The following is a 12,439-nucleotide window of genomic DNA, read 5'->3' as shown; positions in this document are numbered from 1 at the left end:
ACGAAATTGCTGATGAAATGAAACAGATATTTCCACAAACATCCCTGTCCCACAAAAATGCACAGTGCAATATTAGCAGACAGCTACAGAATTGAAACAGCAGGAGTAGAGTAGCGGACCCCAAAAGGCCACCAAAGCCCGGGACAGGTAGGCAAACGTGCCCCCAGCTACCACCATGGCATCCTCTCCTCCTCCTCGCCGGGAAGAGGAAGAAGAAGAAGAGGAGCGCCGGCATGACGACGACGAGGACGACGACCGGATCACCTCCCCTCTTTGTAAGAACAACAACAACCCCGGCAAGGTCGTCCTTGGCTAGCGTGCAGGTGCAGCGTCGTGGCTGACCGCCGCTCCCTACTTGCCATGTCGTCGATGCAGTGCCGCCGGAAGCGTCGGCGTCGCGCAGCTCGCCGGTGGATGATGACGACGAGGAGGAGGAGAACTCGCCGATCGAGGAGGTGGCGCTGACGGTGCCGGTGGGCGACGACCCGGAGACGCCGGTGCTGACGTTCCGGATGTGGGTGCTGGGCACGGCGTCGTGCGCGCTGCTCTCCTTCCTCAACCAGTTCTTCTGGTACCGCAAGGAGCCTCTCACCATCACGGCCATCTCGGCGCAGATCGCCGTGGTGCCGCTGGGCCGCCTCATGGCGGCGGCGCTCCCGGACCGGGCCTTCCTCCGGGGCACGCGCTGGGAGTTCTCCCTCAACCCGGGGCCCTTCAACGTCAAGGAGCACGTGCTCATCACCATCTTCGCCAACTCCGGCGCCGGCACCGTCTACGCCATCCACGTCATCACCGCCGTCCGCGTCTTCTACGGCAAGCACGTCACCTTCTTCGTCTCCCTCCTCGTCGTCCTCACCACCCAGGTGCGGCCGTGCACGGAGAAAGCGTTTGCTCCTTCGATTCCTGTTGCGTGGCGTGCGGGGCTTCATTGGTGGTGGCGCGTGGTGTGGCATATGCAGGTGCTGGGGTTCGGTTGGGCGGGAATATTCCGGCGGTATCTGGTGGAGCCGGCGGCGATGTGGTGGCCGTCCAACCTCGTGCAGGTCTCACTGTTTAGGTATACTCATCTGACCCACACCACCCTAGCTATCTGGTCTCTATTCTCCATTCCCCAATAGAGCTCAGCTAGCCTAATACTAGTGATTAACACCACAGCTTACTTGATTATATATAGCTAAGTAATAAAACAGCTTATCATTGGTCAGTTTAAAAACAAAAAACAAAAAACAAAAATAGAAGATGACTTGTCATGGATGGATATATGAACAAATGTGTGATGTGTATGATTGGCACGTAGTAGGTGCATGTGTTTGGCCTTCTGATTTTTAGGACCAGTGTTTATGATAGACAATGGGTTCAGATTACATACCTGTCATGGGCCATGCCACCTCGGATTGCTTTTGCTTACATCCAAGAATGAAAGGGATTGCAATGTGACTGGTGCACTGCGGGCCATTTGAAACGATGAACAAAGACAAAAAAAAAGGGATTCGTAGTTTAGCTAGTAACTTGTGAATTGTTTGTGACTCGAGCTTTCAATCTGGAAAACAGCAACGTGGTCGCCATGTTGGGCTCTGTCCAAACGTGCTCGGGTTGACCAAGCTGGATCTGAACGATCCCAACAACTGGCTCTTGCAACTTGTTATCATTGGCCATCTCCATTTACAATTTGTTTATAGTTACGGTCAGCTCGTCCGTATTTTTATTGGTTATGAAAACGACTAGTGATCACATAAACACATGCAAAGAAATTTTCCTAGTCAGTCAGTCTAGTCAAGCTGAAGCAAAGACAGTGAGGTAACTGAGTACATGCAATGATTATTCACAACTTCTTTTTCTGGGCATAAAACAAAATTTTGTTCCGAGAATGTAAATAAACCAAAGATTCAAACAGATGTAGAATCAAATAAACAGTTTTTCGATTCTATACATGTTCATCAAGACAACTTTGCACTATATCTGCTCATCAGGGCGCTCCATGAGAAAGAACAGCGGGTTAAAGGCAGCTTGACGCGCAACCAGTTCTTCCTGGTGGCATTCATCTGCAGCTTCGCCTACTATATCTTCCCGGGTTACCTGTTCCAGATGCTCACCTCCCTCTCCTGGGTCTGCTGGGTCTTCCCCCACTCCGTGTTCGCCCAGCAGCTCGGCTCAGGTCTGCAGGGCCTTGGCATTGGAGCGATTGGTCTTGACTGGTCCACAGTCTCCTCCTACCTTGGGAGCCCTCTCGCCAGCCCCTGGTTCGCCACTGCGAATGTTGCAGCAGGGTTCTTCATCATCATGTACATAATCACACCCATTGCTTACTGGTTCAACTTCTACAAAGCGCAAAACTTCCCCATCTTTTCTGATGGCCTCTTCACATTGTCCGGGCAAGAGTACAACATATCTAGCATCGTGGATTCCCATTTCCATTTCGACACAAAAGCGTACGAGAAGAATGGCCCACTGTACCTCAGCACTTTCTTTGCTGTCACATATGGTGTTGGTTTCGCATCCCTTACCGCGACAATTGTTCATGTTTTCCTCTTCCATGGAAGGTGAGCAGGATCTTCTGAAGTTTGTCATTCTGCTAAGGAAAACAAGGTAACGAAGCTAAGAATCATCGTGCCCTTGTGCAGTGAAATTTGGCAGTTAAGTAAATCAGCTTTTCAAGACAAAAAGGTGGACATACATACAAAGCTTATGAGGAGATATAAGCAAGTCCCCGAGTGGTGGTTCATCTGCATCCTTATTGCTAACATTGCTATCACCATATTTGCTTGTGAATACTACATTGAGCAACTCCAGCTGCCTTGGTGGGGTGTTTTGCTTGCATGTGCCATTGCCTTTTTCTTCACCCTACCAATTGGAATAATCACAGCAACAACGAACCAGGTACCCATTTTAACACCCTATGCATATTATTATTATATGTCACACAGCTCAAGAGCGCAAGATCAGCACTACAGCTTCTTTTGTTGTGTGCAGACTCCGGGCTTGAACATAATCACAGAGTACATCATGGGCTACTTGTACCCCGGACGGCCTGTTGCAAATATGTGCTTCAAGGTATATGGTTACATCAGCATGAGCCAAGCTCTGACCTTTTTGCAAGATTTTAAGCTGGGTCATTACATGAAGATTCCTCCAAGGACCATGTTTATGGCTCAGGTAAGCTCTTCTAACCATTTCTCTACACAGATACTGAGATACATATGTGCTTCTGTTCAATAGTGTCACTAAGCTGCTTCTTATTCTTACAACATGATAGGTGGTCGGAACTCTGATTGCAGCATTTGTATACATCGGAACAGCCTGGTGGTTGATGGACACAATCCCCTACATCTGCAACACTGAGCTCCTCCCACCGGACAGCCCTTGGACATGCCCGGGTGATCACGTGTTCTATGATGCATCAGTTATATGGGGCCTTATTAGCCCACGCAGAATATTCGGCGACCTAGGCACTTACTCGGCTGTGAACTGGTTCTTCTTGGGTGGAGCTATTGCTCCCCTACTAGTATGGCTTGCACACAAGGCATTCCCAGGCCAGAGCTGGATCTTACTCATCAACATGCCCGTGCTGATCGGTGCCACTGGCCAGATGCCACCTGCTACTGCAGTCAACTACACCACATGGATACTTGTTGGGTTTTTGTCAGGTTATGTGGTTTACAGATATCGGCGTGACTGGTGGGAGCGACACAATTATCTGCTTTCTGGTGCACTAGATGCTGGTTTGGCGTTCATGGCCGTCCTGATATACTTATGCCTAGGCTTGGAGAACATCAGTTTGAACTGGTGGGGCAACAATTTAGACGGATGTCCTCTTGCTTCTTGTCCAACTGCTAAAGGTATTGTTGTTGAGGGCTGCCCAGTGTATACATGAGAACTCATGGTGTGACCTGGAGAGAAGAAAACAGGGATCGATGTAAATAATTAAACTTTATTTTCAAACAATTTAGAGATGAGAACTTGGTGTAATTTTTATTGAATTCTGGAAGATTCAAATAATATTAAAGGAAAATGGGTAGTTATCGCCAAGCAGCAACTATTTCAGCTTGGAAAGAAGACCCTCCAAGGTTACAAATAAACAAAGCAAAATGCATCTTTTAAACTGGTACCAGTATCAATAACAGATCCTTTCACTTTTGTGTGTATATGTGCAACATAACCTAACCTGTCCAGTCTGTATGCATCCTAGAAGTGCCAGGCCCTGGGAATACACTACAACAACAACAACATAGCCTTTTTTCCCAAGCAAGTTGGGGTAGGCTAGAGATGAAACCCGAAAGAAAAAGTTCAAGGTTCAGGCACATTGATAGCTAGTCTCCAAGCGCTGAGAATACACTAACCTGATTAATTTTCTGAAGAAGTCCATTGATATAATTTTCACGAGAAAAAATATCAGAACAAATAAGAAGTTGCAGGCTTCCAGCTATAATATGAATTCTTTGTGGCTACATAGTTAGCACTAACTCAAGATGCTTTGTCCAAGATTCATTTGTATCTAACACTTTTCTGATAAATATTTCCCACGGTTTAGCATCCGAGAAATCACGACCACTTAAAACTGCAGCTTCAACAATAGTGCAAAAAGTATCAACATGACTTGGCTCAGAAAGGCTATAAACCAATACTTGGTAAATAAACTTGCTTGGAATGCATCCTTTGGTCACCATCTCCTTAAACAGTGCAGCACCTTCATTTGACTTGCCCATTTTGCAGAAACCCTTGATCAAAGCCTCATAAGTCATTGCATTTGGTTCATATCGCCGTTCGACCATGTCATCCCACACCCTCCCAGCCTCATGTAACTCTCCATTCTCTCATAATCCTAGAATAAGTGAGTTATACGCTAACAAGCTTGGCACGAGCCCCTTCTCAAGCTCATCGAACAGCTTCCTCGCCTCCTGAACCATTCCATTCTTGCATAACCAGTAGATCAATGTGCTCGTGATGGCGTTATCTGGTGGGACGTTCTTCTTCACCATCCATATCCACATCTCATTTGCCTCCCCTGCCTTTTCCATCCTGGCATATCACATCGACTACTTTTGCACACAGCGGTGTGTTCGGGACATACCCTGCACCTAGCATTTCCCTCATCAAATCACGTGCCTCCGCAGATTTTCCCTCCTTGCAGCAAGCCTTAATCACCACAGAGTATGTAACCTCATTCGGCTGCACCCCAGCAGCTTCCATCTCATCCATTATCCTAGCTGCTTCTTGTAGCTTCCCACGCATGCAGTACCCATCTATGAGCACAGTGTACATTGTAGCATCCGGCCTACGCCCGCTGGCGATAACATCATCAACGAGCTTCTGTGCACCTTCAAGATCCCCTTTGCCGCAGTAGGCAGTGAGAACCGTGGAGTAGGTGACGACATCCGGGACGATCCCCCACCCAGTCATTTCGTCGAGCACCTTTAGTGCAGCGTCGAGGTCACCGACGCCAACCAGCCCCATGAGGAGGATGTTGCAGGATACGAGGTTGGGCGTGATGTAGAGCTTGGTTCGCGCAGTGCGGAAGAGCGCGGCGGCGAGGCGGAGGCGGCGCGCGGAGACGAGGGAGTGGAGGAGCGCGTTGAAGGAGCGGACGGGGGGGGGGGGGGGGGGGAGTTGAAGGACGGGAGCGAGAGGAAGAGGCGGAGGGAGGGGAGCGGGAGGAGCGCGCGGAGGAGCGGCAGGAAGGGGCGGTCGGAGAAGGCCGGGAGGCGAGCGGCGCGGAGCAAGGAGAGGACGGGGGGCAGGAGTCGCGCCGCGGCGCCGGCGTCGGAGGCGGCGGCGCGGGCGAGGCGGGAGAGGGCCGCGGCGAAGACCGGGAGCGAGGGCGGCAGCGGAGGGGCAGCGTGGAAGAGCGCGTGGCGGAGGGCGAGGACCGCGGCGTCGGGCGTGGGCGCGCGGAGGAGGAGGAGGCGGGAGAGCGAGAGCGCGGTGAGGCGGCGCGGAGGAGGAGGAGGCGGGAGAGCGAGCGCGCGGTGAGGCGGCGCGGCCAGGGCTGGACCAGCGGAGTGACGGTGTAGCCGGACTCCGGCAGGGACGCCGGGAGTGGGGCGAGGTGCGCGACCGGCACGGTGGCCCACGCGGCCGGCGCCGCGGAGAAGGCGCGGGCGCCGGGGCTCCACCGGCGCATGGCCCTGAGCATGGCGTGCGGCGGCGGCATCGCGGGTAGCGGCGAGCCGGCTGTCGCGACGGACATCATTTGCCCACAGTACTGTTTGCCCATGGGCTTGCCTCGTGTTGGGCCTCCATGTTATTGGGCTCAGATCGCCGGTATTGATCTGAAGCCCGACAACAAAGAAGGCCCACATCTTCCTTTCAAAAATAAAGAAGGCCCACATCTTCAAGGAGCAATCTTTTTTACGGTCTAGCCATCTTTTTCATTTTACGGGCCAGCCATCTTTCTTCACAAATATTAGGAGTCGCTCAAGCGACTGGCAGTTAAACCGTCGTACAAGATTCAATAACTATTTTTTTGTTCTAAAATAAATTTTTTTGTTCCCCAACAATTTTTTGTATTGCTCGAACAATTAAAAAATTGTTTCGAAACAAAAAATTTTATTCTGAAATAAATTTGGCTGAACTACACATGTGGGCCGATTTGTTAGGCATAGTTTATGCCCAAAACATAAATTCTGAGCTAGTGTGACAGGTTGATTGGAGGTCACCCGCGTGACCCCAGCAGCGCCCTCTTTCTCTGGTTCTAAAAAGCGGCCATGAATTCATCTCCAAGCCCATATTCCCAAACAGGATCATACCGCTTTACTTGGGCTCATGCATTTCCGATAATTAAAGGAGGAGTATCATTCGGCCATTAAAACAAGAGAGCATTATTCTCCCATCAGGAAAGCAGGAGAGTAGTAATTTGAGTCAGCTCGCTCTGGGTTAGCATGCACTGTATCATCTCTGTTCTCTTCTTATAACAGAGCCCGGCCTCTCGAAATAAGAACCTGGTCCTGTATACTTGGATTGGTGCAGTTCACGAATGTTACAAAAAAGGTTACTCATCAAATGGTATCCCAACACTTTGCACAAAACCTAGCAATCATCAACACAGTGACTAGCTCATTTTTGTTTTGCGAAAATTTAGAAGAAAGGAATATCTGAAGAGTTGGAAGAAAGGAATATATGCGTTTTCGAGAGCTGATGCAAGTTTAGAGGGTCCATTTTTGCTTTTTGGTGCACTAGTTGAGATTTGATATATATTGAGCGGATAATTTTAGGTGATAAATATATATATCTGGTTCCCAAGAAAAACTAGTTGAAAACCTCGCGCGTTGCTGCGGTATTTCAGGGCAAAAATGTTGAAGTTGAGTGTGCTGAATAGATGGAGAGTTATGAAGTTGCAGCCAATTTTAGCATTGGAGATATATGACATGGTTGTGTCTATATATATATATATATATATTTATATATATATTCAGCACACCGGGTGGAGCGCCGTCCCTCCTCCGGCGAGGTGAATTTACGGTGCCACACTATGCGGGTAGTAAAAAGCGAGCATGCTGGTGCTTTAATGCATATTTGACCAGAGATTGAATGACTTGTCACGGGCGTGGTCAGTATTTAATGCATGTTCAATTGAATAGCCAGATTGACCAGAGAAAATAAACACTAATTGGAAAGCAAATGGGCTCCATATCTTGATGGAGTATAAAGTAGAGAGTGGAGGCTAAAAATCAGTGGTTCGTCGGTATGTAAAAAAGCGACAACTCACGGTGGGTTGGGTTGAATAAGTATTCATCACCCATAGTGGAGCGCCACCAGCACTCCGGCGAGGTAAAATTACGGTGTCACAATGTGAGGGTAGTAAAATCCTGGAGCCCCTAGTTTGTCACGGTTGTAGTATGTTTTAATGCATGCTTGACTGTGGTCTATTTTAATGCATGTTTGACTGTCGCACATGTTAATAGAGTATTGATTGACTAGTAAAACCTGTGCCGTGCATGGGTCATTGTGCGGTGTTCCCGCAAGAACTCCAGAGCTGTGAGAAATATGCAGATGGAGTATAAAGTGGAATGTGTGGAAGTAAAAAGTTACTGGTTGCAAATATAAAGTAGTAATAGCCTTATGGTTGCACGATTCAGAAGTTATGAACTACTATGAACCACAAAAAAAATACTACTTTATACTATGAAAATACTACTCTATTGTAACCTCATATGTTTGGATTGCTTCTGTAGCGCATATTACCTGCAGCAATTTTGTTGGTTTGGTGAATATGTTGATTTTGTTAGAGGAGTAATTTTCTATCAGTAAGTGATACGCATGCGAGATGCATGGAACATTCCATCATGAAAAAGGAGAACAAAACTGCATGCACACGCATTCAAGATCACAAGCATTCGTTGAACCTTTCCTAATTCGCTCTCATGCAAACGTTGACTGATCCATATTGGAGTAAACACGGCATGAAGAATCTTTTCAGCAAGCAGATGATGCAGAATGCATTAATGTTTCGGTGAGAGATGTCCTTGCATGGATTCAGAACTTGATTATAGGGTGCAGTAAAAAACACATGACGGCACAACATCCTTAATACGATCGATTTTGGTGTAAATTCCATCTATTTTGTACCGCAGCCATAAAAAATCAACTGCACGTGCAAGTAAAAAAATGTTTCGTCCATGGAGTGCATGTGTGTCATGCAAAAATCTTTGACCATGCTGTTTCATGCGGCATGCAAGGAATCTCCATTGAAGTTATTAGCTTCAAATTGCATGGGGAGAGCGATTTTAGGAGGCAGTTTGGGTGGGCCAGCGCCATGCGTTTGAATCGCTTCTTGCATCTTGCCTGCAATGACGCGCTTGCGAATTGAGGGAGGGAACAGTTAGCACTTGCATGTGCGCATGCTAGCGTGAGGTTTGGAGAGAAATAGCATGCATGTGTTTAGAAGAGAGACAGCCTTGCGTGCATGCAATTGAAACGTGATTCCAGCCTTCCAGGGTGCTAATATGTTAATAATTGTGAGGAGAGATCACGTGCAGTAATAATCATTCTTTCATGAAAATTACTTTTCAAGTGAACTAATGGTAATTATATCTTCTAATTTATACTCCTCTAAACCATCACTCCTAATTTAAACTTCTAATTTCAAGATGATTATTAAAGCATAAAAGTATTACTCCAAATTGTGAAAAATATTACTCTAAATTGTGATAAATACTACTCATGAGTAATATTTTTGAATCATCAGTAGCATTTTCATTCAAGGTAGTGTGTATTATTTACAAACGCTAGGAGCTTTTTTTTCAAAAGTTGGGAGTATTTTTTCAAATGTTGGGAGTATTTTTTCAAATGATCACAAAAGAAGTACCTTTCCACAAATGTGAGGAGTTATTTTTTAGTTAACAAGAGGAGTGATTTATAAACCAACGGGAGTATTTTTCGATTGTAAATAGGAGTATTTTTCAATTTGATCTATACGTTGAATAAATTGATATTGCAGCTATCCACCACCATTATGAAAAATTACTCTGCTCATATATGGGAAATTATTCCTGGTTATATAAGATTACTCTTCTAGTTTTTAAAATAGTATTTGTTGTTTAGGTTGCCAATTACTCTGTTCATATATCAAAACTCACTAAACATATCTTGTTGGGTATTTACTTCTCAATAATATAGAGATTACATTCACAATAGTAAATTTTTACATTTAGACCTGATACAATGAGCATTTTCGTCGTTTGCACTACTAGACAACAAAGATAGGAAAAGGATTACTAGAAAATGTAAAAATAGAAAAATGGAATGCTTCGAGTACATTGAGAGAAAAAACAAGATTGCTAGCTCCATCAAACTTTACATCTAGAGTCTTTGAATCATCAACTGCGGATGTACTTGTATGCCACATCTACAATAGAAGACGGATGTCAAAAACTTCAAACTACATGGCCTCATGATTCACGAGTTGTGAACTAGGTACTATAAAGTATAAAAAATATTACTCTATATTATGAAAAATACTAACAACTCCAGAAATACTTCTCTAGTGGAAAATACTACTAGAGTAAGAAAAAATACTACTCTATATTATGAAAAATATTACTCAAAATTGTTGAAATACTTCTCTAAATTATGGAAAATACTACTTGAGTAAGAAAAAAAATTACTACTCTAATTTATGAAACAATACTATTAGTGGAAAACATGGCATAGTTAGTGTGAGATTGAAATTGAGGGCACGAGGGTGCAGACTGCCTCGAGACGAAGCCACGGCATCCACGCACCTTTTCTTCCTCATCAATTACTTGCAGTTAGTCATGTTGTCAGCTCATCGAAGCAGATCCATCGAGAACAATATTGTTCCGGCATTCCCCTCTGCATGCTGTAAGGAAAAATGTGGACATTTTTTGTTTTAGGGCAACAGATCTTTGACCCCAACCAATTAGAAGAACAAGGGGTACAGAGAAGCATATAAATAAGAAACAACGCATGGAGGGAGATACAACTCCTGCTCGTGTGCAGATTTGCTCGTTGAGGAGAGTGACTGTGAAAGCTTGGTTCCAGTGATTCATGAGGCTGCTAAATGAGAGAAAAAAATACCATGGTCTCAAGATCGATGGATTTGCTTTCAGATCTAAGAAAAAAGTATGTCACTTGCTTTCCATTGGACGTTGTAGCATCCAATTTCCTCGCTGGCACCGTAATGCTATTTCTATAAAAAAATTGATTTCACCATATCTTCTGGAGCTCGGATAATCATCTCCCAAATTGATCCTAAATGGATGAGAGATGAGATTGGGAATGGGAAGGGAAAAAACTACCGGATCAACAATTGCTTGGTGTTTGATAAGAGATTTCTACCTGGTGATCCTTCATGTGTGAGAAGAACGGGACCGTTCAGATCCGAACTCCAAAGCAGATCACAGCTACGATGCCTCCGCAGATGACGATGCGTGGCTCCAGCAGAAAGGAGAACTGCCCGTGTGATGCCTGCCCATCGTGGAGGAAGAAGAGCAGCGGTCGCTGGCCGGGCTGCCGCACCGCCGCTGCTGGTTCATGCCGCTTGCAAGATCCATTCGATTGGGGCTTGCTGCTGTAGGCCTATGCAGGTGCCGGCGGCTTGGGTGCTTGTATTGCATCCCGCCGCGAGACTGTGCCGCTGGTGACTGGAGCCATCGCACCAGCGGCGTAGACAGGAGGCCAGGCTGGGCGTGGCCATTTTGATTAATTTTTTTTATAAATTAATATGATTGATCTCTTCTAATAATAAAAAAACAAATTGCTGACTCCGCCCCTACATCGCACACCGCCGCCGCCTCCGCCACCCAGCTCATTATATATATAATAAATACTCTGGCTACTGGTACTGAACATTATTCAGTACCCGACCCCCACCCTCCTACGATACCCCCACGCGAGACACCGCCGGTTTTCCTAACATCCATGGCACCCCCGGTTTTTTTTCTTTCAAGCCGAGCTGACGGACGCGCGCCGCATCCGCGAGAAACTGCCGCACGCCCACGACCGACAGGTCACATTGCCGGCGAGGAAAGAGCAGTGCCAGGAGCCAGCGCCAGTGAAGCGGGGCCACCGATCGAGCGAGCAGGCGGGAGCCGCCGACGGGGCGAGCAGACTGGGGAGACGCCGGGGCGATCGCCGCTGAAGCGGGGTGACAGAGCGAGCAGGCGGTGCCGTGGGTGCAGGGCCACCAATCTAGCTACGTCGCGAGATTGGCCGAGCGGACGCTGTGGCCGTGGCCATCTCAAAAGTCAAACTCGATGTACATCTATGTTATCCAAATTCGGTGCCATGGGTGTCGATTACTCTGCATCTCGCCTTGTCCACTCAATGACTGATCTGACCGGTTTTAGAAGTGATGGGATCCATGCAGCCAATGAACATGGGCATGATCTCATTAGGTCCATATCTGTTCTTCAGGTATGATGGTGATTCCCTTGCTCTGTTTTAGTATTGGTTGCTCTGAAAGTTTGTGGAAACTGGCTATGAAAGTCGTCAAGAGAATGCAGCTGCAGCGACGTGGCAACGCTCGAGCTCTGCTCTGTCTGCTCTGCTCTCTGACATTTCCTTTTGAACCCGATTCTTGCAGCCTTGATTTCTCCCAAATCTGTTAATGAGTGTCAAAATCGGTCAAAAGCAAAGTTGTAGGTCTAACCTTTATCTACAACTTTCTCACAACCATCTCCTTTAATTTTGCATCTAATGCATCCAGAATATACTCTGAACCTGGGAACGGAATGGATGAGCCCATTCAGTTTCGTCAGATAATAGTTGGCAATGACGATTTGCATCTTTGGGCTCCAAACCACATTTCTACCTTGATCATCACCTCAGCCAAAAACTACTGCCACGCCTTGTCCAAAGACGGTACATTCAATTTTGCAGTTTTATGGCCAAACCTTAGATGCAAAAATATTTACAAATGACTTGCAAATTGGGCTAGCTGAAACTGTTTCAGAGTTTCAGACTTGACCAAATTCAACCTGTC

General features: G+C 46.5%; 1 protein-coding gene, 1 long non-coding RNA gene and 1 pseudogene across 3 annotated transcripts; 1 reads left to right on the top strand and 2 right to left on the bottom strand.

Moving 5' to 3' along the window:
* Positions 1 to 72: 72 nt before the first annotated feature.
* Positions 73 to 4,029, top strand: LOC120702436 (oligopeptide transporter 7-like). The gene is made up of 7 exons (XM_039986234.1): positions 73 to 275; positions 376 to 863; positions 960 to 1,057; positions 1,971 to 2,540; positions 2,622 to 2,877; positions 2,971 to 3,153; positions 3,254 to 4,029. The coding sequence occupies exons 1-7, from the start codon at positions 176 to 178 to the stop codon at positions 3,869 to 3,871; spliced, it is 2,313 nt and encodes a 770-aa protein (XP_039842168.1). The 5' UTR covers positions 73 to 175; the 3' UTR covers positions 3,872 to 4,029.
* On the bottom strand, positions 3,704 to 6,174 carry LOC120702438 (annotated as a pseudogene).
* A 3,408-nt stretch (positions 6,175 to 9,582) lies between these two features.
* Positions 9,583 to 11,106, bottom strand: LOC120702440. Of its 2 annotated transcripts, XR_005686412.1 has the most exons (3): positions 10,795 to 11,106; positions 10,218 to 10,707; positions 9,583 to 9,841 (listed from the first exon to the last, which is right to left on the bottom strand). It is a non-coding gene; the product is annotated as an uncharacterized LOC120702440 (long non-coding RNA). The 2 variants fall into 2 exon arrangements; XR_005686411.1 differs by having other exon boundaries at positions 10,218 to 11,106.
* Between the last annotated feature and the right edge of the window lie 1,333 nt (positions 11,107 to 12,439).

The sequence above is a fragment of the Panicum virgatum genome, chromosome 4K, assembly GCF_016808335.1.
Source record: "Panicum virgatum strain AP13 chromosome 4K, P.virgatum_v5, whole genome shotgun sequence".
Classification (NCBI taxonomy): Eukaryota; Viridiplantae; Streptophyta; class Magnoliopsida; order Poales; family Poaceae; genus Panicum; species Panicum virgatum.
This window is presented reverse-complemented; position numbering and strand designations above follow the sequence as displayed.